At 46.9% G+C, this 26427-nt stretch overlaps 2 protein-coding genes and 1 long non-coding RNA gene across 4 annotated transcripts in view; 2 read left to right on the forward strand and 1 right to left on the reverse strand.

The window, feature by feature from the left end:
- PAN2 (poly(A) specific ribonuclease subunit PAN2) overlaps window positions 1-909 on the reverse strand; it is a 38859-nt gene extending 37950 nt beyond the window's left edge. Inside the window, exon 1 of one of the 2 annotated variants that reach the window (XM_082212381.1) lies at window positions 769-909. The gene's annotated coding sequence lies outside the window, so the exon portion shown is untranslated. Of the gene's footprint in view, window positions 1-764 lie in introns of both variants that reach the window. The other variant, XM_082212382.1, reaches the window with a different exon arrangement.
- Window positions 910-1038: 129 nt separating this feature from the next.
- The window catches only part of LOC309526726, a 168371-nt gene continuing 142982 nt past the window's right edge, over window positions 1039-26427 (forward strand). Inside the window, exon 1 of the long non-coding RNA XR_014216884.1 lies at window positions 1039-2553. This is a non-coding gene — a long non-coding RNA (uncharacterized lncRNA). The remainder of the gene's footprint in view (window positions 2554-26427) is intronic.
- Window positions 12184-26427, forward strand: part of IL23A (interleukin 23 subunit alpha) — a 40837-nt gene continuing 26593 nt past the window's right edge. The window contains exon 1 of the mRNA XM_082212924.1: window positions 12184-12325. Within this exon, the coding sequence (XP_082069050.1) occupies window positions 12320-12325 (6 nt within the window). The 5' untranslated portion in view covers window positions 12184-12319. The remainder of the gene's footprint in view (window positions 12326-26427) is intronic.

A 26427-nucleotide genomic window follows, 5' to 3' on the forward strand; every position in this document is an offset into this window, starting at 1 on the left:
CAGGTTACCCCACGGGAAACCCAGCCAGATGGACGGGTTATAAATAACTACCAAACTTTTAGAAAACATCTAAAGGCAGCCCTGTTTAGGGAAGCTTTTAATGTTTAATAGGTTATTGCATTTTAGGGTTTTGTTGGAAGCCGCCCAGAGCGGCTGGGGAAACCCAGCCAGATGGACGGGGTATAAATAATAAATTATCATTTATTATTATCCTCATCAACATCCCTGACGTACACTAAAACTTCAGCTGGAAAGTCAGCCCACACTCATGGATCTAGGAAGAGTTGCGACAGTGGCCTCGTTACCACGTTTCGTTTCGGGAACTGCTGCTGTTTTTGTTGAGAGAAATAGAAAGGCAGCGAGTTGCAATGATGCAACTCCTCTGTGGTTACACAGAAGCAGCGCTTGCAGGCTGTAGTGCAAGGGAAGGCGGAAGCTGGTGCTGCCCACATCCTCGCTTCCAGCCAGAGAACCATAGCAGAGGTCAAAAGTTTAAAGCGCACCCCCAAGACAGGCTTGGAAAACTGGGACTGGGTCCCAAGGGCCAGGCGGTTACCCATAACCCTTTACGTCACGGGGGCCAACCACCCAGAATCCACTGCGGGAGGAAGGGAAGTGAGACAATGGTAAATTACCTCCTAACCCATAACTTGGGGGTTGGGGGACGAATTAGTCACACTTCTCTGCTTCTGAATAACCCCAACCCTCTCCCCCCCCCCAGCCCATGCAAATTAGCCCAAGGTTTATTTTATGGAAGGGGTTACCCACAATCCTTTGCTCTTCCGGGTCCCCTTCCCTCCGCCGCTGCCTTTTCCCCTCCGCCGCTATGGCAACGCCAGCCCTTCTCATTTCTCCTCCCGCTTCGGCTTCAGCCGCAGCGCCTCAAGCAGGGGAGGGGATGCGTGCCCGTGTGCCCTCGACCAATGGCGAGGCCGTCTCGGGGAGGGAGCACCCAATCGGAGCGAAGTGGCGGCGGCCGCGCCTCCCTCGTCATTTACATGCATGACGCAGCGTGCGCGCGCTGGAGGGATGGCGCTGCGGAAGGGACAAAAAGAGTGGGGTTTTTCTTTTTGAACGGGTGTGAGTCAGTGAATTAAAGGGAAAAGGTTAGCTGTACCTGTGAACTCCGTGCCCCTCAGTTTTGCGTGGGGTGCATTTGGTAGGAATTGTACCTTTTTGTTTACTCCTGTTAGTCATGAGTAAGGAAAAGCCAGGCTAGTTTATTTTCCCTGGCATGCAATGTCATATAGTACAAGCATGGCATGCAATGTCGTATAGTAAAAGCTATGGTTTTCCCAGTAGTGATGTATGGAAGTGAGAGCTGGACCATAAAGAAGGCTGATCGCCAAAGAATTGATGCTTTTGAATTATGGTGCTGGAGGAGACTCTTGAGAGTCCCATGGACTGCAAGAAGATCACACCTCTCCATTCTGAAGGAAATCAGCCCTGAGTGCTCACTGGAAGGACAGGTCCTGAAGCTGAGACTCCAATACTTTGGCCACCTCATGAGAAGAGAAGACTCCCTGGAAAAGACCCTGATGTTGGGAAAGATGGAGGGCACAAGGAGAAGGGGACGACAGAGGATGAGATGGTTGGACAGTGTTCTCGAAGCTACCAGCATGAGTTTGACCAAACTGCGGGAGGCAGTGGAAGACAGGAGTGCCTGGCGTGCTCTGGTCCAGGGGGTCACAAAGAGTCGGACACAACTAAACAACAACAACAACAAGGAAAAGCCAGGCTAGTTTATTTTCCCTGGCATGTAATGTCAGGGGGAGGAGAAGCTTGTTACTCCACCTGACTGGGATTTTGCTTGCCTGCAGCCATGCTACTTCATCCTTTAAAAAAAAAAAAAAAGTTCAAAAAGGAATTTAATCTCAGAAATAAATCGAACAGCTGTACTTTCCTGTCACAATGAATCAGTGCCTTGCCCAGCGTGCAAACCATGCAGCTTCCTTTTGCGCAATGCTGCGAGAAACGGCAGCAACTTTCCGTGATCCAGTTGGTTTGGCTAGTTGCCCATATTAGGAGGGGCTGGAGACTGGCAGCGTGAGAAGAACCCTGGGGCATCAGGTCAAATGCTCATCTATTCATCGCCGCCGACACCACCATCCTCCTCCTGCTCACAGTGGCCAACTCAATCGCTATGGGAAGAGCAGAGACAGGAAAAGGCCCTCTGCTGTTGTTGGACCCGTATGCCTCCTTCCAGCAACTCCTGCAGCCCAGCTGGTGCCCAATGTGTTGCTCTGCTTTCCTCTGGAACGCATCAGCGAGGCCGGGGTGGGGGGAAGGTCTTGTTGTCTGGGAGGCCCAGGACCTCCATACACTGTGATAGGAATTTTGAGGTCTTAGATATATGTTAAATGTTCACAAGTGTACCAACCAAGCACATACATAGATCACCACAGGAAGACCGACCTGGAACCATTTTGATTCCCAAACTGTCCCGAACTGACCAAATGTTTTCTCTGCAAGGTCCAAGGAAAATGGAAAAGCCTCCCCATTGTCTTTTCCTTCACAAATCCTGTCTTAAGGGTATGTCTGTGTTTGAATAGGGTGTGAGCCCAGGAGCTAAATATTTATCATTACAAACGACTGGCCAGGCTACCCAGGCAATCCAATCAAGTACAGTGGTGCCTCGCAAGACGAAAATAATTTGTTCCGCGAGTCTTTTCGTCTTGCGATGTTTTTCGTCTTGCGAAGCACGGTCCGTCGCAACTGCGCCTCTTCAAGCGGCTTTAAGAAAAAAGCGCAAGACGTTTTCGTCTTGCGAAGCAAGCCCATAGGGAAATTCGTCTAGCGAAGCAATGCAAAACCGAAAAACCCTTTCGTCTAGCGAGTTTTGCATCTTGCGGGGCACCACTGTAACCTGTCAGACAGGAGAAAAACAACATTCAAATTTCTGTTTTAAGACCGCCTTTTCTGTGATGTAGGTATGATGTATCTGAGGGGTGGTCTTAGGTTACACCCCTTCTGTGATGTATGTATGTATGTTTCTGGGGGTGGTCTTGATCTACAGGGTGGGAATTTCAAAAGTCTTTATAAGGCCTTGCACGCCATTTTTCGGGTGAGGGGAGCACCCTGTTGCAACAATTCAATAAAGATCAGGCTTACTAGCTGCTTTGCTTCTCAGTATTCTCTGGTTGGCCTCTGTTATTCTCTCCTACCAATAGGGAGCCTATGTAAGGACTCTATATGGGCTCTTGGATACCCTATAAGGGAAAAGGACAGTTTTTGTTTACAACAATACCCACTGCCCAGGCTTGCTCCCCAGTGAAGTCACTTTGGTGCTATTAACGCATTAGTTAGACTTCACCCCCGGAGGGGCACTCCGTTGTCTCTCGAGACATGCCAACAAAAACATTGCCACTCCCATCATTCTTGACCATTGGCTACGGATGATGGGTGGTGACCCAAATTTGAAAAAACATTGCACCTAGTACAGAGGTGGGCTTTGGTCTTTCGAATTTCAGTGGCGCCCTGTGCAAGGCCAAAATTCAGCATGCTTTAAATGTATGGGGTTGTAGCCTGTTGTGTTCTACTCAAGAGTCGCCCCATTGAAATTAATGGACCTAAGGTAAAGGTACCCCTGACCGTTAGGTCCAGTCGCAGACGGCTGGGGTTGCGGCGCTCACTTCAGTCAGACTGCTTGGAGTAAAACTATGTGACGCATAGTGTAGGCATGACCTGAACTTCCTTGTGGATGTTCAGACAAAAAAAGAGGCTTGCTTCACCCGAGGAGAAAAGTACTGAATGTACTTCAGCACGAGCAATTACAAACTGCTCCCTGTAAGTGCCTTTAGGTCCACATTCTCCACTTTCCCAGTAAACCTGGGGTTAAGGGTGCATGTGCCAAGATTACAAACTGGGTTAGTAGTCCTGTATGGCAGCATTGCAAAAGCCTAGTGCCAGTGGTGATTAAGAATTGCCTCCAGATGTCTATGAAGAGAAGCTTTCAATGGGAATAGGTAAGAGGACTACAGTGGTACCTCTGGTTACATACGCTTCAGGTTACAGACTCGGCTAACCCAGAAATAGTGCTTCAGGTTAAGAACTTTGCTTCAGGATGAGAACAGAAATCATGCTCCGGCAACGCGGCGGCAGCGGGAGGCCCCATTAGCTAAAGTGGTGCTTCAGGTTAAGAACAGTTTCAGGTTAAGTACGGACCTCCGGTACGAATTAAATACTTAACCTAAGGTACCACTGTATTTCAGATGTATTTCAGATTTTGGTGGTGAGAGGAAGAGATTATAGTGTGGTACAAGATCTGGCAACATCCAGTTTCCACTCTCAGATACATTCAGAGGGGAGCAGTGTATTTTTCAGGGCTTTAATTTTATTGCTGTTTAGTATATTCTACAATATGTACTGTTTGGACTTCTCCACACTTTTTGCCCTGCACTTTTTAGGCACAGGTCCATACCCTTTAACCTTTCTCGGATGAAAATAGGGACGTTCTAAGGAAAAGCAGGAATTCCGGGATCATATCAGAAACCGGGACAGCTTCTGTAAATCCAGGACTGTCCCTGAAAAATAGGGATACTTAGTCGGTCTGCTCTTGGGTACGTTCAGAGAAATAGCAATGTATTTTTCAGACATTTTATTTCATTATGGTCTTGTATGTTCCATAATATGTATGCATGATATGCACTTTCTAGGCATATCAGAAAGTGCTTTCCTGGTCCATGTCTGAGCACTTCCCCCACCCCCTGCTTTCCCCAGGAAAACCCAATCTTTATCTCTGAATTGGTGCAAACAGCAATCCGGGTTTTCCACAGATGGTCATTTTCTCCGATTCAGCGGTGAAGAGTGGTTTTTTTACAGGGAAAATAGAGGAGATAGAGGGTGGGGAAGCGCTCAGGGAAACACTGACCTGTGCCTAGAAACATGGAATGGAGGTAAGTGTGGATAAACCCTATGTACGTATTAGCAACAGGATAGTCACACATACACAGTGGATACACAGAGGTGTGAAACTTTCCCTTTCCCCTTTTTTCAGTGAAAGCCTTTGTCATATTTTATGTGGAATAGAGGCCCATTCAATATGAAGTGTTGTCACTGGACACGTGGAATCCAGCGAGCTGGCTGGAGAAGTAGGCGTGTCCTCACACACTCAGAGGGAAGTTCCCCTCCCGCCCGTCAAATATGACTTAAGCTAAGAACAGGGTTTTTGGATTTCCCACTTCTATTTAGCCACAAATGACTGAAATGGTAATTTATCAAGGATGTGTGGTCAGCATGGCTACTAGTAACCTTTGTTTACTAATATCCCTAGTGGTGTAGCTGCAATCAGGGGCGTAGGAAGGGGGGCGGTAGGGGCGGTTTGCCCCGGGTGTCATCCCTAAAGGGAGGTTTTGACAAAATCCCCCCTGGGCGGATTGCTGCTGCAACGATTCTGGGCGGATCACTGCCGTGCCGATCAGCCCCCAGACAGATCAACCCGCCCCCGGGTGCACAGCATGTGCGCCGCCCTGAGTGCCCGAGTGGCTAGCTCTGCCGCTGGCTGCGATACCCTGTGTTAGCAACCAAAACAGACTTTTGTGGCGCCTTTAAAGATGTGCCCACACAAAGGTGTTCAATGCCTCTGTGGGTTGCACAAACCTGACTTTGTCATGTATGCTTTTGTGCCCTTTTGTCCATTTGTTGTTTAGTCGTTTAGTCTTGTCCGACTCTTCGTGACCCCATGGACCGGAGCACGCCAGGCACTCCTGTCTTCCACTGCCTTTCACAGTTTAGTCAAACTCATGCTGGTAGCTTCGAGAACACTGTCCAACCATCTTGTCCTCTGTCGTCCCCTTCTCCTTGTGCCCTCCATCTTTCCCAACACCAGGGTCTTTTCCAGGGAGTCTTCTCTTCTCATGAGGTGGCCAAAGTATTGGAGCCTCAGCTTCAGGATCTGTCCTTCCAATGAGAACGCAGGGCTGATTTCCTTCAGAATGGAGAGGTTTGATCTTCTTGCAGTCCATGGGACTCTCAAGAGTCTCCTCCAGCACCAGAATTCAAAAGCATCAATTCTTCGGCGATCAGCCTTCTTTATGGTCCAGCTCTCACTTCCCTACATCACTACTGGGAAAACCATAGCTTTTACTATACAGACCTTTGTTGGCAAGGTGATGTCTCTGCTTTTTAGGATGCTGTCTTTTGTCCATACATGAATGCTTTTGGTTTTGTGCCTCCAAGTTCCCCCACCCCTTTCTCCAAAATTTATCTTGGTGTTTTCAATGATATTCTGAACTCAGAATCAATAACTCAAAGGCTGTTAAGGGGCAAGTGGCCTGCAGGCAGTACTTGAAATTAGCTGGGCATGTTTTGCGATTGGTGTGAGTCCAACTGCAACCACATGGAGATCCGTAGGTGCTAGATTGGCGACTGGGGAAAGGAAATTGTCACTAAGAGAGGGATCTGAAATATTTTCCTTGAAGCCAGAATTAGGCTTATCCTGAATTGTTTTATTTGATGCTTTAATGTGTTGTAAACAGCTTTGAGATTTGTTCTTTAAAATATAAAGTGGTATAGAAGTGGAAATTAATAATATTAATTAATTATTAATTAATAATAATTATTAATATTAATTAACAATTGCCATCTGGCAATTAGATCATTTACCGTATTTTTCACCCCATAAGACGCACCAGTCCATAAGACGCACCTAGTTTTTGGAGGAGGAAAACAAGAAAAAAAAATATTCTGAATCTCAGAAGCCAGAACAGCAAGAGGGATCGCTGCGCAGCAAAAGCAGCGATCCCTCTTCCTGTTCTGGCTTCTGGGATAGCTGCACAGCCTGCATTCGCTCCATAAGACGCGCACACATTTCCCCTTACTTTTTAGGAGGGAAAAAGTGAGTCTTATAGAGCAAAAAATACGGTATCTGAGTTTCTAACTGCCTGAAGGTAAAGAAAAGGAGGACTCAGGAGATGAACTGCCATTCCTGAAACTACCCCAAAGCATGCTCCCCTAGCCCAAACCTCCGTTTTTGCACAAACAACTCTTTCAGTAATAAAAATATATATTTGTGGCACACAACAGAGAAGCTCAGCCTGATGGCTATACCCTTACTGGCAGCAAAGCACCCTGCCACAGAGAGACCTGGAAGCCCACTGAGGCACACCTCACCACAGGGCAAAGCATGGCCAGGCAGGAGGAGACGTCTCTGATCCAGCCGCTACATAGAAAACCACAGAGCACCTTGGAGATAGTTGTAAATAGGACCATCTGTGCAAAATGTATGGACATTACGTTTCACACACAAGCATACATAGCCATGGCAGAACAAGAAGAGCAAGCTATTGGGGCAGGGGAGGGATTTAAAGGGCGCGAAGGTGGATCCCCCCCCCAGATTAATAGAAGGGGGAAATAAAATAGCCAAAGTGTGGATACATTCAAATATTTGCAGCGTAAACAGGGTAAACAGCCTTTGGGTATGTAAGGCAGTATCTATAAATGCTACAGTAACCTGTTTAAATGGAATCTCCCTCAGACGTAGCAATACTACTGGCAGAATTCTGATCATATGGTTGCTCTCACTTTGTTTGGACGTATTATACAAGCTTCCACAGGACCAGAAACAATCACAGAAAGTTCAAAAGGAGGAGGAAGTTGTAGTGAAAAATTACTAGAGCTGTAAAAAAATGGTTTACTGGAGAACAGAGACGAATGAATGAATCTTGGTGATGGTGTAAGAAAATAAATGGCAGGATATGACAACTTCTTTGATAACCAGTCTGACACCTTGCAGAAATCTTAAATTTCTGGGCTAGGGATTATTGCTGCACTGGAAACTCCAGATAATTAGATGACACAAGGACCCCAACTTGACTGAGAGAATGCTCTGTCTAGGAGTTGGCATAATAATTAATCTGGCCCTGCAGGATCGATGCCTGATGCGCTCCATCAGGAAAATTTTGGGTGTCATGTGGCAGGACAGAGTTTCAAACGATTGTGCTCTCCTAATTCCCAGCATGTTTGCGTTCCTGTCTCAACAATGTCTACGCTGGCTTGGTCATGTCCACAAAATGGAAAGTGGCAGGATCCCCAAGGAGCTGGCTTCAGGCACCAGGCCCCTTGGCAAACGAACTCTGCATTACAAAGATGTTGCAAACATCCACTGTGCCATGTGGGTATCCCTTCCAGATGACCACAGTGCTTGGAGACTGGCAGTCAGGTCATGTATCCATAGCAGTGACCAAAGGAGGAATGCCAGCAGGGAGGAGTGCAGAGGGAGGTACAGCAGCACATTCAGATTCCTTCATCCACCCCAGCTGCAACAAAACATGTATCGCCTGCATTGGTCTCTACAGCCACAGCAGGCGCTGCAACCTTCCAATGCTTTGACATCACTCCTCCACATAGCTGTCAACTGTCCCTTATTTGGTGGGAAACTCCCTTATCCCAGCGCCGTGTCCCGCTACTGTCCCTTATTGATGATGTCCCTTAAATTTCCTGGGTTTCATGCTCGCCCGGCTCAGGAGGGAAGCAGCGGCTCGGGGTCCTCCGCCACGAGAGAGAGCATGTGCATGAGCTGCCGTGGCTCCGTCTCTCCCTTTTCTCCCTCAGGGGCGCGTCGTGAGGAGACGGGTGGCGGCAGGCGAGCAGGCAGCCCCTCTCTTGCGAGACTTCCACCACGCTGCCAGGGGAAGCTGGAGGTGGCAGCGGCGGCTGCTGCTGAGAAGGCGGCCTGAGGGAGGAGGAAGAGGAGGGGATGGGGAGGGACGCAGAAGGGTGGCGCTTCAGCAACCGCCACGGCGCCGCAACCACCTCATGCCGGGCTCGCGGGCGGCGTGGGCGAGAGTCTCTCTCCCTCTCGGGTGGGGAAGGGCCGATGGAACTCCTCGCGCCAGGACGACGGCAGCCCCGACGTGCTGCTTAGCATACCCTCCAACCGGTGCAGCATCTTAATGTAGTGATTTCCCCCTCTGCATCCCTTTCATAACTCTTTCATAACTGCAAAAGCAGCATGACTCCATCAGTGCCGGATTTATGTATAAGCTAAGCAAAATCCCTTATTTTGGCTGCTGATCCCTTAGTTTCGAGGCTGCTGGTCCCTTATTTTCAAATCTGTAAGTTGACAGCTACGCTCCTCCTTCGTCTTCCAAGACAGACAGACGCCAACCAATATCGATGAACCTTAAAGGACAGTGCTTTTGCTCTACTTTTAAATTGTGAATCTGTTTGCCATCCTGGGCTCCTTTGCAAGGAAGGGCGGGAAAGAAATTTAACAACAACAACGCAGACCCTTTACAAGAAAGCCAAAGGCAGGATAATTAAAAAATATACCAATGAATGTGGCTGCATGCACTATAAAGTAGCAATGAAGTAGCAACTTTTCATTTAAGTAAAATAAAAAATAAAAATCAATCAATTCAGAAGTGAACTTGTGGTTCCCCTCTTGGTTGCATTCAAAAATTAAACAAACACACCTGCAGGCTAGTTGCGACTATGGAAACTCCAGATGTGTCCATCATGCATGTCTTAGTGGAACAGATGCACCACACATCTGAATACATGCCTGTTTTAAAAGATCTGTGTTGGCTTTCTGTGTTTCCCAGCACAATTTCAAGGTATTGAGATTTCTCCCCCATCCCTCCTCTTCTCCCACAAAGCCACAGCAAGCAGCTCTTCCTCCTCAAACCTCCTCCCCCTCTGCATCCCATTGATAAAAAGCAAAACTGCAGACACAGGGAAGTTGTTGTAGTACCAACCTCAGCTACCGCATTTTACGAAGATTCCTGGAACTGATGTGTCCAGCTACCCAAGGAATGGCGCACAGGGAATGGGACGCAAACAAGGACACGTAGAAGATCCTCAAAGTGACTGACAATTAAAAACAACAACAACAACAACCAGACTTCTATTATTTTGTGACATAGAGCAACTTTCCCCAACCTGCTGCCCTCTAGATGCCTTGGATTAGAACTCCCTTCAACCTCAAAACTATGTAGTCCGAAACACCCAGAGGGCACCAGGTTGGCAAACATTGGCATAGAAAATAACAATGTCTATCGCAGCATCCAAGTGTGCCAGCATGTATCTGGGGATACGGAATCAAAGTATCCTCACACAGTGTTGTGCATCTTCCCAAGAAATGTAAGGAATAAAAGAGAAAGCAAAAGGAGGAACGCATACATCCATAAAGTCTGACCATCCCCTATTTCCTTGGCCAGTGAGAAATCTGAGGGGCAGCGTGTGATGGAAAAGTTGGTTCCACAAGTGTTTCTTTTTACTGTTTTATCCTGCCAGCAAATGGTTAAAGAACGGCAGCCTCTGATTGGATGTGGTTCCAGGAGGGAGAGTTTACATTACAAACTTTTTCAGCAGGGGGCCGGTCCACTGTCCCTCAGACCTTTTGGGGGGCCGGACTATATTTTGAAAAAAATAAATGAACGAATTCCTATGCCCCACAAATACCCCAGAGATGCATTTTAAATAAAAGCACACATTCTACTCATGTAAAAACACGCTGATTCCCGGACCGTCCGTGGGCCGGATTTAGGCGGCGATTGGGCCGGATCCAGCCCCCGGGCTTTAGTTTGCCAACCCATGCATGGTTTAAAAGGAGAGGCTTTGGAGGGAGAGAGGGTGGTTGAGGAGGGAGGTTGGAGAGGTTGGGAGTTAGGTAGGGAGACAGGATAGGAGTCAGGTTGAAATATAAAGAAATATAAAGAGTGTTAAGGAGGGAGAGTTGGTTCTGGAGAAAACATCCACTCCGAGTGTACAGTGAAGGACTGCGTGTGGTGTCCTGCAGGAGTAATAGGACTGGATCTTGCTGGGAGACTGAGGGTGAGACAGGAAAAGTAGGAGCAAGATGAATTTTAACAGGGAGAAATGTAAAGTATTGCACTTGGGCAAAAAAAATGAGAGGCACAAATACAAGATGGCTTGAGAGCAGTACATGTGAAAAGGATCTAGGAGTCTTGGTTGACCACAAACTTGACATGAGCCAACAGTGTGACGCGGCAGCTAAAAAAGCCAATGCAATTCTGGGCTGCATCAATAGGAGTATAGCATCTAGATCAAGGGAAGTAATAGTGCCACTGTATTCTGCTCTGGTCAGACCACACCTGGAGTACTGTGTCCAGTTCTGGGCACCACAATTCAAGAAAGACACTGACAAACTGGAACGTGTCCAGAGGAGGGCAACCAAAGTGGTCCAAGGCCTGGAAACAATGCCTTATGAGGAACGGCTAAGGGAGCTGACAAGATACCTCGTGCCTCAGCCAAACTAAGAACCACTGCCACTATTGAAGGAGGTGAGGACAGGTGACCCCACCTAGGCCCGAAGTCACCCTAGGCCTCAAAACCAAATTTCCCCTTTCTCTCTTCTAAAAATCCACAGCTTCAGCTTTTCTCTGCTCTTCTCTGCTTTCTCACAAGATGCTGCTGCATAGGCAAAATGTTATTTTTATCAGTACGAGAGAGCTTCAAAAAGCTAATGAATAGACTATATCAATGCCAAGAATAAGCAGGCCTGGGAACTGACTCTTATCTCATTCAGTTGCAACACATCTTGGACATGCTGAAACGCAAGGCTCCTCAACCCCCTTGGCTTCTCATCCCCCTTTCCAGGGAAGGGTTCCAAGAGTCCCAAAGACAGGAGCTTTCTGTTCATGCTCAGGAAACTCATCATGGGGCAGGGCTCCTGAGGAGGGGGGAAAGGGGGAGGGAACTGGAGGGGAATATATGCTCTGTGCAAATGGCTGTGAACTTGTGCTTGCTTGTGAAATTACCACACTAGCTCCTTCTACCAAGCCCGGATGGTAGCAATAAAGCTCTTTCTCTGAAATTATCCCTTGAGTGTCTGTTTGACTCCCATTTCCCTCTCCCCGGGTGCAATGCTCTTCCCACCCGAAGGCAAAGCCTAAAAAGGCTACACTATGACTTTGCGCACAGAGAGCAACAAGTGCAAGAGTCAGCGAGTGAATATATCACAGAGCTCCGGGCGATTGCGATGTATTGTCAATTCGCTGACATCGAGGAACGACTTCTTGAAAGGATCATCAGTGGCGTGTGAGACAGCCATCTCCGCCGCAAGCTGCTGGTAAAAAACATTATCACGATGATGGAAGCTATGAATATGGCCACGGCCTTTGAGAAGGATAACACCCATGAGGCGGCCCACAGCCCACGTACCAAAAGGAGAACTCATTGTATCCAGCGAGACCGGTCGTCTTCCCACAGATTCCCACAATAAGGGTGTCCACCGAGCTTTGGACGGATTCGACCGACACCACTGCTCCCAAGCTACGAGCACATCGTCAAACCAGCATTCATCTGACACACCTCGAGGGACCTGCGCCAGCTGCGGAGAAAACCACGAGCATCGGACATGCAGGTTCGGGACGCCACATGTCGCCGCTGTGGGAAGACTGGGCACATTGGTCGAGTCTGCTGCTCCAAGACCTCCGGAGCACAACCCAAGCAACGTGTCCGCAAGGCCTACATAGCGGAGGAGTTACAATCCACCTCTCCAGCCAGGGTACTTCAACTTCCATCCCTGGGGTCCAATAACCTTAGGGTACAACTCAAGATGGAGGGAACCCCGTGCACTATGGAGTTGGATACTGGCTCATCCTACTCCATAATATCTGTGGGGCGGGGGGCTCCAAGAGGGTTCTTCCTGGGGGGCACAATGTACATCCGAAACTATGGGCCCGGACATGGTTGGGTCCCTGGTATCATTGACCACTGTACAGGTCTGGTTTCCTATGATGTAGGGTTGGAGGGGGGACTGGTTTGGAAGAGCTACCTCAACCAGATCAAAGCCAGGGCACCACCGAGCATGGAACTTCAAGCAGAACCAGAGGACATAGAAATGGGTACTTTGGGAGATTCTGTGCCCAGGCCAGGGTGAGAACCAGACGGGTTGCCAGTGAGTTACCCCAGCAGGGCGACATCAGGCCGGAATCCTAAGTGGCTCCATCGGCAGTGACCCCTTCGGAGCCGGCCTCGCTGACCGCCCCACTCAGACCGCGGGTACAGGAGGAACCTCCTGGGTCACCCATTCTGGCACAGGAACCGCGATGGTCCCAGTGGGAACGGAAAAGGCCGGCACACCTTGATGACTATGTTTGTTCCTTTTGTTAGGAAGTTGGGGGAGAGGAGTGTTATGTATTGTGTTTAACACATTTTATGTTACAAGGCGCGTTCTAACCAATCGTGGAAGCGTTGGTAGATGAACGTTCTAATGGCAAGTAAGTGCATGCACTTCAACTGTCAACGGTCAGTTCATGCTTGGGATTATTAGTGTGTTGTCCAGTCAGTTTGGTTCTTGTGTTCCTATGAGTGAGCTGTTGTCACTGACAAATGTTGAATAAACTTAGTTGAGGAACTTATACTGCCTTGGGCTCCTGACTTTTTCCGAACATTTAACAGATTGGAATTGGCTGAGGTTGAAGCAGAGAAAGAAAAACAAAGTTGAAGCATCAAGGGCGGTTCACAGAATAAAATACAAGATAATGACAAATGTAAATAATTAAAACCCAAGCAACAAAACAGTAACACAAACACGCTTTACATTTCAAAGGCTGTAGGATATTAATCAGCCAAAGGCCTGGTTGAAGAGAATGTTTTCACCTGGCGCCTAAAAATATATAATGAAGGCACCAGACGAACCTCCCTGGGGAGAGCATTCCACAAACAGGGAGCCACGACAGAAAAGACCCTGTTCTCGTGTTGCCACCCTCCGGACCTCTCAAGGAGGAGGCACACAAAGAAGGCCCCCAGATGAGGAGCACAGTCTCGAACTGTTTACATGGGGAGAGGCTGGTCTTTGAGGCTCTTTTGCCATCAGGAATGCATCACTGGTGTGAGGGCGTGTGGGCAGTGTTCCTATTTTCCAGGGACAGTCCCGGATTTACAGACACTGTCCCAATTTCTGATTTGATCCTGGAATGTCCCGCTTTTCCTCAGTACATCCCTGTACTGAGTACATCTTGTGACACCCTCTGTCACAAGAGACCAGGGCCCTGCGGGACTTGACATCCTTCCGCAGGGCCTGCAAGACAGAGCTGTTCCACCAGGCCTTTGGCCAGGGCACAGCCTAACTCCCTCCCTCGGCAATCTTCGCAGAGCTCTGGCCCAATGGTTGCTAGTGGCTTGAATTAATTAATTTTTATAATGAATGATTTTAGAATGTTGTTTATGTTGTACTTTTGTACTGTTTTGTTGTTGTTGGCCGCCCTGAGCCCGGCTTCGGCTGGGGAGGGCGGGATATAAATAAAATTTATTATTATTATTATTATTATTATTATTATTATTATTATTATTATTATTTTCATCCAAGAAATGTTGGAGGGTATGGCAGGACGTCCCTATCTTCATTGGAGAAATGTTGGAGGGTATGGAGTTATGTGACCCTCCCCGAGCCAAGGAGATAAGTAACTCCAAAAACTTTAGAAGATATCTGAAGGCAGCCCTGTATAGGGAACTTTTTAAATCTTTAATGTTACATAGCATTAATGATTTTAAAATTTCCCTATACAGAGCTGCCTTCAGATATCTTCTAAAGCAGGCATAGGCAAACTCAGGCCCTCCAGATGTTTGGGACTACAATTCCCATCATCCCTGACCACTGGTCCTGTTAGCTAGGGATGATGGGAATTGTAGCACCAAACATCTGGAGGGCAGGAGTTTGCCTATGCCTGTTCTAAAGTTTTTGGAGTTACTTATCTCCTTGGCTGTTGGGAGCAGCTCAGAGTGGCTTGGGCAAGCCAGTCAGATGGGTGGGGCATAAAATTATTAAAATTAAAAATTAAAATTATTATTGTTGTCATTATTATTATAGAAAAGGGTGTCACTATTTTCATCGGAGAAATGTTGGAGGGTATGTGTGTGGAACTGAACATTCCTCCCCATGCACCGCTTTTCTGATACCGATCCCCACTCCTTTTGTCTTTGGCTGCTGTTTTGTTTTTTTTTAAATAAAACCCAGAGACATTCAATTCAGTCACATATTTAACCACGGAGCTGCTGACCTTCCCAGTTTGACTTCCCTTTCTAACCATTAGAAAATAGGATTAATGGACAGATTAATAAGAACAACAACATTCAAAGGGATGGATTTTTTGGTGTATTACAAAGGAATTTCTTTAATACCAAAACGTTTTCCTTCCTGTCCAAAACCACCCCCAGTCAGAATGCAATATTAGCATAACAAAAGGCAGCACCTTTGCTCAGAGCCACTGTCCCAGCTACATACTTGTTTATTGCTCATAAACACAACTTAGAATTTCCTTTACTTAGAAAACAACCTGCCCACCCATATTTGGCTCTCTGTTGGTTTTCCAGTTTTCTAAGATGAATGGAATTTCACTAATTTGAGTAGGCTCAGGGAATTCCAAATTTGTCTCATCACATCTCTATCCCTGCAATCAAGAAGGCTGGTGTTTTATTGCAACACCCTTCTGGCAACACTAATAGTGCATTAGGTGTGGATTTATTCTGCTTTATTCGTTGTCCTGAGATGGTCCCCCACTGCTGCCACATTTCTTCCTCTCTGGAGGGACAGTAAAATAGAAGCAGGGCAAGCCCCCACCCTGGTCAAGCCTCTGTCCCGAACCCCTGGCCTACCTGGCAGGAAATCCGAAATTCCTTCCAGAATTCAAAGTCCAGGGGTCAGTCCAAACAAGCAAATTCCAAAGGTCTGGAAACACAGTCCAGGGTCAATCCAAGTAGCCAAGTCTGAAGGGGGCCCTTGCCTGCCTCAGCCTCCTAGAGCAGGGATGTCCAACAGGTTGATCGCTATCTACTGGTAGATCCCCGGGAGGTTTTGGTAGATCGCGGTCGATCGCTGGCTCCCTTTCCTGAGTGGTGGTAAAATAGAATCCGCCCCCGCCCTCCGTTGTTGCATGAGCTCCAGAACGTAAGATGGAGTTTTCGCTGTGATCTTTTGGCAAGCAACTTTCCCCCTTTCTCCCTAAAAAAGCTCAACAACTTTGACCTGAACCGCCCCCCGCAAACCCCCAAAAGGGGTAGATCACTGCCACTTTTTTATTCTGTGAGTAGATCGCAGTCTCTTAGGAGTTGGCCGTCCCTGTCCTAGAGCACCCCTCCCCACTGCTCCTACGCCTCAGAGCCCACCGTGTTCATGGAGACAGGGGCCCTTCTGGATCTGGTGATGGGTCCTGCTGCTCTGGTTTCTGTGCATTGAACCCCTACCCCCTTGCCACCCCCTGTGCATACTTCCTTCCCCATCCCCTGCACATTGAGAAGGAGCCCTGCCTTCCAAAATGGAAGATAACCACAAGCGTTTTTCCACCCTCAACTGGTGAAGGTTTCGGTGGAAAGGCCTTTCACGCAAAGCTCTAATTAGCCAGGCATATAAAAGAAGGATAAAGTTTTTGTTATAAGAATTTTAAGGTCATATATAAAAACATTAAATGTGCATAACTTTATATATAAACCACATGTCTGAAACCCCACAGATTAGGTCCTGAACAAATTGACCTCAAATATTTCTCTGCAAGGTCAAAGTGGGAAACCTCCCCATTGTCTCTTTCTTCACAAATCCTGTCTTAAGGGCACATTCAAGATATGAACAGGGTGTGAGCCTGTGACCTGTGACCTGGATTCAGGAATTAAGTAGTTATAATAACAAAAGAGTGGCCAAAACCCAGATGATGCAATAAAGTAACTTGCCAGACAGGAGATAAACAATGCACTCGGATTTCTGTTGTAGACTGCCTTTTCTGTGATGTATGTATGATGTTTCTGGGGGTGGTATTGGACTCCAGGGCAGGCAATTTAAAATGTCTATATAAGGGCAGGCACACCTTTGTTCTGGCTCCTCCTCCTCTCTCCTGCGTGTGAGGGGAGCACCCTGTTGCAACAGTTAATAAGGACCAGGCTTACTAGCTGCTTTGCTTCTCAATATTCTCTGGTTGGCCTCTGTTATTTTCTCCTACCGATAGAGAACCTACAAAAGGACTCTATATGGGCTCTTGGGTACCCCATAAGGGAAAAGGAGCAGTTTTTTTTCTTATATCACTTTCTTCCTCAAATATCCACTTGAGGCTAAAGACGAGGCAAAGGAGGAAGGTTGGGGGAAGGGTTTTGTCCTACCTTAGTTGCACTATAGTACAAGAGTGTCCTTCCAGATAGAAGTACCTATTTCACAGAAGAAAAATGGGCAAAGTGCCAAACTCTACCTTTCACAAAAAGAGGAAAAAAGGATTTAAGAATGAGGACTGAGGTATAAATTTTGAGGTTTTTAAGGTAAAATTGGTTTTTTAAAATGAATTAAGTATAAAAAGGTTAAAAACTGGGGATAAGAACTTGTTGGATTTACAATTTGAATGGGAATATAAGAAGGGGAGGTGTGGGGAAGTCAGGGAAAGATGTTATTGAAAATAAGGATTACAAATTGTATATGTTTTTAATTTTTAATTTTTCTTTTTGTTTTCGTTTTTTGGCTTGTTAAAATGGAAAATCCTTAATAAATATTTAAATAAAGAAAAAAGAAAAATAGGAGGGACAGGGTGCCTTTATTTGGCTATTTATTTGGCGTCTTTAGTTTATTCATCTAAACATATGTCTATCCCTGTATTGTTTTTAAAAAATCACAACTCATTTTAGAAGAGTTACAAAGCTCTTCTGGCGATTTTTAATATTGTTTTGGGTGGCAGGAGCCATGATGTACCAAACTCTAGTCGATCCGTGCTGTTCACATACCCTCCAACATTTCTCCCATGAAAATAGGGACGTCCCATTCCATAATGATAATTCTACTATTTATACCCCACACATCTTACTGGGTTGCCCCAGCCACTCTGGGCAGCTTCCAACATACCGTATTTTTTGCACCATAAAACTCACTTTTTTCCTCCTAGAAAGTAAGGGGAAATGTCTGTGCGTGGTATGGAGGAAATGCCTACGGGTGGCATGCCTACGGATTTTCCTCCTCTAAAAACTACGTGCGTGTTATGGTCGGGTGTGTGTTATAAAGCAAAAAATACGGTATATAAAAACATAATAAAACATTAAGCATTAAAAAAACCTTCCCTACACAGGATTGCCTTCAGACAGCTCAGGGGTCAGATAACTCCATACCCTCCAGTGAAAACAGGGACATCCTAGGGAAAAGTGGGACATTCCAGGATCAAATCAGAATGTGGGACGGCTTCTCTAAATCAGGGACACCCTTGGAAAATAGAGACACCTGGAGGGTCTGTATTCACATTTAGCTTCTGCAGCAAACTGACAAAACTGGTTTTTCCAGAGCTCAGCTCTGAAATGAGACTAAAGCAAGAGTGCCCTTCGCAGAGCAGATAATCTTACTTCTATACACTGACATATTTTCTCATGTTTAAGTTTTAATGTCTTTCACTTCTCTGCCCTCCACCCTTCTCCCCTTCTTTGTCAATGTTTCCATATCCTCCACAGACAATGGAAATAAGGCGGCTCTGGATTGCCTTACTTTGAAGAGGGGTTGGGAACCTCCAGCCCACAGGCCAAACCTGGCCTGGCAGAGAGCCAAAATTTGGCCCATGAGGCCATTTCCCCCAAACCTGCTGCGCACCTGACATCATATAGGACATCAGGTATGGAGCAAATAGGATAGAGGATAGATGGGCTTTGCAACCAGGTTCCTGGTAGGCAACTTGACTGTGCAGTCAATCCCCACAGAAAGCTGCCACTTTAGGCATCAAGCCTGCTGGATTGACTGTGCAACTGAGTTCCTCATGGGGATTCCAGCCACAAAGCTCATCCCAGCAGAAATCAGCTTCGCCAGCCCTAGGCTCTGCACTTGAGAACCACTGAGCGCAGGGCTTGCAAAGCGTTTTGCACAGTGCTTCCCAAATTCCTGACAGCATTTCCCAAGTGCTGAACACAAGGCTGGAAAACCCTTGTGTTCTGTTTCCCAAGTACCCAACCGTCAGCTTAGGAAGCGCTGCACAGGGGACTGGAAATGGTGGGCGAAACAACCCGCCTAGCAATCATCTCATGCCATAATGACATCAGATGATGTCCACCCACCCATCTAGAAGCTTCCCCACCTCTGCCCTAGAACAGAGGGGAACATCCAATGTACCACTAGGCTGCCTTTCTATGCTTCCTTAAAAGGCAGTGACTCTCTCTCTCTTCCCAAGATATATTGAGACAACCGGTGCCCCTGGAATTTTGGCAGCCCAGGTCCAGTGCTTTTTTCCTACAAAAAATAATTGTTTAGGGGTACTCTCATTTTGACTCAAGAAAATCGTCATTTTATAGTTGAAATCAGGAAAAATAAATACAGTACAGTGGTGCCCCGCAAGACGAATGCCTCGCAAGACGGAAAACTCGCTAGACGAAAGAGTTTTCAGTTTTGGAGGTGCTTCGCAAAACGAATCTCCTATGGGCTTGCTTCGCAAGACGAAAATGTCTTGCGAGTTCCTACAGTTTTTCCCCCTTCCCCCCTTTTCTAAGCCGCTAAGCCGCTTATCAGCTGATCCGACCAGGAGATAAGCCGCTAAAAGCCGCCAAAAGCCGCTAATAGCGCTAATAGCGCTAATCCGCTAATCCGTCAATGGGCTTGCTTCGCAAGACGAAAAAACTGCTAGACGAAGAGAATCACAGAACGGATTCTTTTCGTCTTGCGAGGCACCACTGTAAATGGACAAAATTACAAAGATTCACAAAATGTTTAGGGGTATGTGTACCCCTGCGTACCTCTAAGAAAAAAAAAAGCACTGCCCAGGCCTAATTTATTTCTAGGGTGGGTTTGGTCCTCCTGAGAACCACGATGCCACAGCATGCAATCCTTTCACACAGCTCCACTGGTATCAGGAGATTTGGGACAGGTGGGAAGAGCCCACAAGGTATGTCCATGCTAGCATTTTTCCAGGTTATGGAAGAGATGCAATACTAAACTGAGGAGGATCCATGAACCCAGGCCATTTTATTTCAGTTGACTGAAGATCTTTTGTTAAGGCTCATTGTGTTTTACAAGTTGAAACAGGCAACATTGAGCTCAAGGGAACTTACTTTAGATAAGCATCCATGGAATTGCAATCAAGGCGCCTGGCTGATCAGGAATGTCAACCCAGGTATCTTCAGCCAAAGTACAATTTTGCCTCCAGAATGTCAGCGTTTTTCAGGGTGGATTCAAGCCCAAACATAAATTTAGGTTTGCACAAGTAAAATGGATCAGTATGTGCTCTCCTGCAACAAACCCACTTTAAAAAAAGAAGACTTTTTGCAGTTAGGAAAGTGATGGGGAAACCCAATAAAAAGTGGGGAATAAGCAATTGATTGACAGAAGACGTGTTACCTCCATGCAAGCAAATCAGGATAAATGCCGAGTGTCAAACATTCATCCTGGTTTGCTGGTACACAGCTTATGTGGAGGTTTATATGTTACTCCACCACCGTCTTCTCTTCCCCTCCTCGCAGACACACGCTTATGTTGTCAAACAAGGGGAGCACGTGGGGAAAGCAAGAATGTGGCAATTGGCCGGTGGCAGTGAAATATGTCATGTGGATTTCAAAGCTGTGTGCTGTACCTTTCTGTGCAATGTTGGGATTATTAGGAGGACAGGACATTCCCCTGGGCAGTTTAGGTTTCAGTTAGGAATGGTCAGAATCTTCACTAGGCTGTCTGTCTGTTGGGCACACTGGACCCTGCAGTGAATTCCAGAGCAAGAAGAATCTCCAGATTGCCTTTCTCCAACCGGGGAGTCCAAAAGCAGAACTGGGGAGCTTACCGGGAAGGTCCTTCACAGATCATTCCACACTACTCTGGCAAAGGCCTTTTTTCCTCAACACACATGTGGGCAAATGTGCCTTTTCGATTCATCTTGTAGCCAGCAAACCACAACAGCATTCTTTTTTCTTTCTTTTTTTGCAGATCTTCTTTATTGAATTTTACACTGCATATTTAAATTCAAACATTAAACTTCATCATCATTTAGGATTCCCTGAATCCTTTGACTCCCCTCTGCCCTTCAATGGTTACCATTTTCAATCTTTTTTCAACTACTTCGCTTATTTCCTCTTTTTTTTAAATAATCCATTTTTACAGTCGTACCTCATGTTATGGACGCTTCAGGTTACGTGATTTGGGTTGCGGACCGCGGGAAACCCGGAAGTACCAGAACGGGTTACTTCCGAGTTCCGCCACTCGCACATGCACAGAAGTGCTAAATCGCGCCGGTGCCTGCGCAGACGCTGCGCTTCAGACTGTGAACACTGCGGGTTGCAGACGTGCCTCCGTCACAGATTATGTCCGCAACCCAAGGTTTCACTGAACAAGGAGAAGGGGCACAAGGAGAAGGGGACGACAGAGGACAAGATGGTTGGACAGTGTTCTCGAAGCTACCAGCATGAGTTTGACCAAACTGTGGGAGGCAGTAGAAGACAGAAGTGCCTGGTGTGCTCTGGTCCACGGGGTCACGAAGAGTCAGACACGACTAAACGACTAAACAACAACAACAAATAGTATGACCTGGCTCATCTGGGTTTCGGGCATGGCATTGGGTGTGCAACTGTGAACTTAATTTCCTGTTGAAATGGACATGCATGGGCTTGTCTTTGGCATCTAGATGACAGTATGAAACTGGTTTTCTAAGAAAACTGAATGCTTTTCAGCTTTAAACCATTCCCTTGGGCCATCTTCCCCCCTGCTCTTCTCTTTTGTTTTGCTAAGAGATCCCGGCTGCTCAAAGGGGAAGCCCCTACAGTGACATTCATGGTGATGAAGTAACCCTGTTTGTGGTTTTTTCCCCCGCTAGGGTGTGGCAGTAGAGGAAAACGTAGAGGGAAAGCAAAAACCAGGTGGGAGGATGCTTTCCTGAGCACTCTAAGTTGCTTCATCACCTGCCTCTTTAATACCTGCCCAATCTCCTTATTAAACTCTTGTTAGGAAGTAGATTAGCCAAAGGAAGGGCGGTCAGAGAAGCATGACGAAAATGGAGAAGGAAGCAGTACTTGCTGCTCGTCTGTGGTCGGGAATGAAAATGTCAGGAGCCGGAGTCAGGTGTAGGTCAACAATATAAAAAAACACCCACCATTGTCAGTGAAGTTAACTCTTTATTCAAAGAAACCAAAACAGTACAGTGGTACCTTGGGTTAAGTACCGTATTTTTTGCACCATAACACTCACTTTTTTCCTCCTAGAAAGTAAGGGGAAATGTCTGTGCGTGTTATGGAGCGAGTGCCTATGGGTGGCGGGGGGATCTGCTGCAGTTGTGAGCAGAGGATCCATGGTTCCCCTTCCCTTCCCTCCTCCGTGGCTCGCTTTGAAACAGCAAAGCGGGAGAAGAGCCACTGAGTGGGGAGGAGAGAGGGACAGGGAGCCTGCTTGCTTTAAAGGAGCAAAGTGGGAGGGGAAGGGAGCCGCTTACACGAGTGTCCGGTTGGCTCCTTTAAAGCAAGCAGGCTCTCTGTCTCTCTCTCCTCCCCACTCAGCTCGCTAAATAGCATTATTAGCAGCATTCTTCTCCACACACCCCATGCGTGCTCCTTGTCCCTTGAGTGCTTTTCCTTCCCTTCCCACTTAAAACGTGGTTACAAAGCACGGATCCACATGGATCCTCAGGATTTTTGCACTGGGTCACCCCAAATTCACCATCAGATCACATAGCATGTCCATGGCTACATCTTGCACCAAAAAAATCACGCACCCACTGTTGCCTGGGGTCGCAGTGGTGCAAAAACGTGGTTACAAAGCATGGATCCACATGGATCCTCAGGATTTTTGCATTGGGCTACTCCAAACTCACTGTCAGATCACATGTCTGTGGCCACAGCATGAACCACAAAAATCATACATCCACTGTTTCATTTAGAATATTTTTTTTCTTGTTTTCCTCCTCTAAAAACTACGTGCGTGTTATGGTCTGGTGCGTGTTATAGAGCGAAAAATACGGTACTTAATTCGTTCCGGAGGTCCCTTCTTAACCTGAAACTGTTCTTAACCTGAAGCATCACTTTAGCTAATGGGGCCTCCTGCTGCCGCCACGCCGCCAGAGCACAATTTCTGTTCTCATCCTGAAGCAAAGTTCTTAACCTGAAGCACTATTTCTGGGTTAGCCGAGTCTGTAACCTGAAGCGTATGTAACCTGAAGCATATGTAACCCGAGGTACCACTGTACAGGCAAATGATCCCAGCAACTCTTCTCAGTAGGTCTTGCCCCAATGAAGCAGTTGTGAGGACTGACGTTCCCTGCTTTCCCCTTCTCTACACAGTTTTTTCCAAGCAATCGGAAACCGCATCTGCATGAAACCACTCTCTCCCATAGGCGCCGACTCCATGGGGCTTGAGGGGGCCCGAGCCCCCTCAAAAATTCGTTTGGGGGGGCTCTGCCCCCCCAATCATCTCCAGCGCCCCTCCAGCAGAGCGCCATCGCCGCCGCCCCTCCCCCAGCCCAAAATGCACAGGGTCGGGCTGCCTGCATGCCTCCTGCCCTCCCTCCCGAGCAAAAGCTCCACCCAATTTCCTTTGGAGCTCCCCTATTCGCTCACGAGGAGGCGGCACCACTTTATTTGCATATTCATGAGCTTATTTATTATTCATGAGCTTTCCCGGGGCCCCCAAATATTTTTTATAAGTCCGCGTCCCTGCTGTCTCCTCATTTCTCTGCAGATGAGGCAGGCTGTTGAAGAATCCAGGGAGTCTACCTGCGCCTTCAGATTTCACTCTGAACAGTGGCTTATCTTTGTTGTGTAGGGTAATCAGGAAACTGACGCACATCTTTACAAGCACAAACTTGGGGCAGCTGTTTCAAAAGGGCCAAATATTTAAAGGTCCAGTCTTTCCAGTTTGCTTCACGTTCAAGTTTGCTTCACATTTAAGTTTCAAGTTTGCTTCTCCCGTTATAAAATCTGGGCGTGGTAAGCTTTGGGGATGCCTTGCAGCTCTGAGAATGTAATAAGAGCTCTGGAATATCAGGCCTGTGTCCTATCTTGTCCAGCATCCTGTTCTCACATGAATTCATGACGCCTGTAAGCAAGACCTGCGCCAAAGAGAGCACTTTTCCCTCCAAAGGTTTCCGGCGCCATGACTGCCTCTGACTCTAGGATCTAGGGGTGCACTTCCTAATGCCCTAAAGACCTGTAACTTTTGCGCCAACCGCTTCAACAACACAAGTGCTAAATGCAGTTATTAAGGAAATAGGATCCTCGTTGTTTGTGCTCACATAGCACATTGGTGGTGCTTTGAGAACCTTTGCTGCTCTCTGCACCCGGAACACTAGAGCGAACATCCTTTATTTAAAAGAGGCTTTTCATCTGAAACGAGAATTTCCTCCATCCTTTTGAATGTCATATCAACGTTGCTGGATCAGTGATAACAGAGAAACTTCCCAGAACCCTTGGAAATTTCAGTGTGTCACACATGAATTCTGAGCTGTAGAACACAAAGCAAAGGGGGAAGAAGGCAAAGGTGATCTGTATCCTACTGTGGGTTTTTTGTTTTGTTTTGGAAGACCTTTCTTTCACAACCAACTTTTTAAGTGGAATCATAGAATTGAAGACTTCGAAGGGACCATGGGGAATTGTTGATTGATTGTCGCCTTTATCTGCATTGGATTTGAATTGTTTTTGTAGATGAAGATGATGTACATCTGCGGGTTGTTTTTTTTAAAAAAATTGTTGATGTTATTATCGTTAATTGCTTTGAGATGTTTCATAGGAAGCAATTCACAAATGATTTAATTAGATAAATCAGCATTCAGCAAGAGCAGGTATCCCGCTTGCTCAGACCAATAAGCAGACCCATTTGCAGGAATTAACAGCACAGGAATTAACCAAGAGAGGGGCAGGCCTATTGCTACAAGGAGGCCTCATTGGCTGGTGTGCTCGGTCTTTCTGCAGCTGCTCCCTCGAGTCCATTGGTCCCCAGCTGTGGGTAGACTACAACTCCCATCATCCACAGCCAGCCTAATGGTCAAGGATGATGGGAGTTGTAGTCTACCCATTTCTGAGGAAGGTTGAAGACCATGGAGGAGTCTCGCCAGAGCCCGAGGGTGGCATACAGACTGAATCCCTGCCTGACAACCCTAATGTCACCTGTTCAAGACCCACAGAAGACTCAAGGCCTGAAAGGATAGGACTCCAAAACAATGCAATCCCCAGGCTGCTTTGCCCTTTCTGTTGCTTTCTCAGTGGATTGAGAAAGGCATTTGAAGGAAGTACAGTGGTACCTCAGGTTACATACGCTTCAGGTTACAGACTCCGCTAACCCAGAAATAGTGCTTCAGGTTAAGAACTTTGCTTCAGGATGAGAACAGAAATCGTGCTCCGGCGGCGCGGCAGCAGCAGGAGGCCCCATTAGCTAAAGTGGTGCTTCAGGTTAAGAACAGTTTCAGGTTAAATACGGACCTCTGGAACGAATTAAGTACTTAAGTACCCGAGGTACCACTGTAGTGCATTCCTACTGCAAAGAGGCCTTCTGCCTGGATGCAGTCAATGCCCTTAGTGAGTTTATCATACTCGCTTCAGTGTGTGACTCTCCCCAATCTGCTTTGCCTGCTGTTCCCCTAGCATTTGAGAGGCCAGTGGTGTGGGTGGACTAAGAATGGCAGAAATAACTATTATTATTATTATTTATATTGTTATTAATACCCTGCCCATCTGGCTGGGTTGCCTCAGCCACTCTGGACTGCTTCCAACACATATAAAAAACATGATAAAACTTCAAACATTAGAAACTTCCCTAAACAGGGCTGACTTCAGATGTCTTCTAAAAGCTGTGTAGTTCTTTATCTGCTTGACATCTGATGGGAGGGTGTTCCCACAGGGCGGGTGCCACTACCAAGAAGGCCCTCTGCTAATTTCACTTCTTGCAGTAAGGGAAGTACCAAAAGGCCCTCAGAGACGGACCTCAGTGTCCGGGCTGAACGTTGCTGGTGGAAACACAACACAACCTTCACTGGGGTCAGGTGAGTCTACTTCATGGGGGCTCACAGCATAGGATTTGCCCAAGGCCTGGGAGGGTGGGGGAAATGGAGCCATCCGAAGTGCAAAATTAATTCAAAAACTAAATGCATCCCTCTGTCCTCCTGTTCCACCCACTCCCCAACAGTCATTCCAATGCCACTTCCATACTTATTATTCTTTTGAAATATTTGTGGATATTTCCTGCCCTTTGGGTTTTCCCCACTATGCCTTGGGGCTCTCCCAGATATCATATACCTTTCTCTCTTTGTGTGGATATAGTCCAGTTTTGGTGACATAGGGACCGACATTCATCTCTGAACTAGAAGAAATGATGATGACACTCTCACCTTGAGCTTCTGACAATCTCCCATCCAGCCTTGACTGCAGTAGAGGCGCATCCATTAGGACACATGGGGAGCTGCCCCATCAACCTTGATTTGCCTTCAGCCAGTCCCTTCCCGCCTGCCTTCTTGCGTAGAGAGTGGCCCTAGCTGTTATCTTCCTTCTCCTCCTCTTCCATCTCAATGTTGCCCTTGTTAAACTCAGCATCGAGGATGGAGACAAAACTACAATGAGATGGCT

This window comes from Podarcis vaucheri, assembly GCF_965113315.1.
Source record: "Podarcis vaucheri genome assembly, chromosome: 2".
Lineage (NCBI taxonomy): Eukaryota > Metazoa > Chordata > Lepidosauria > Squamata > Lacertidae > Podarcis > Podarcis vaucheri.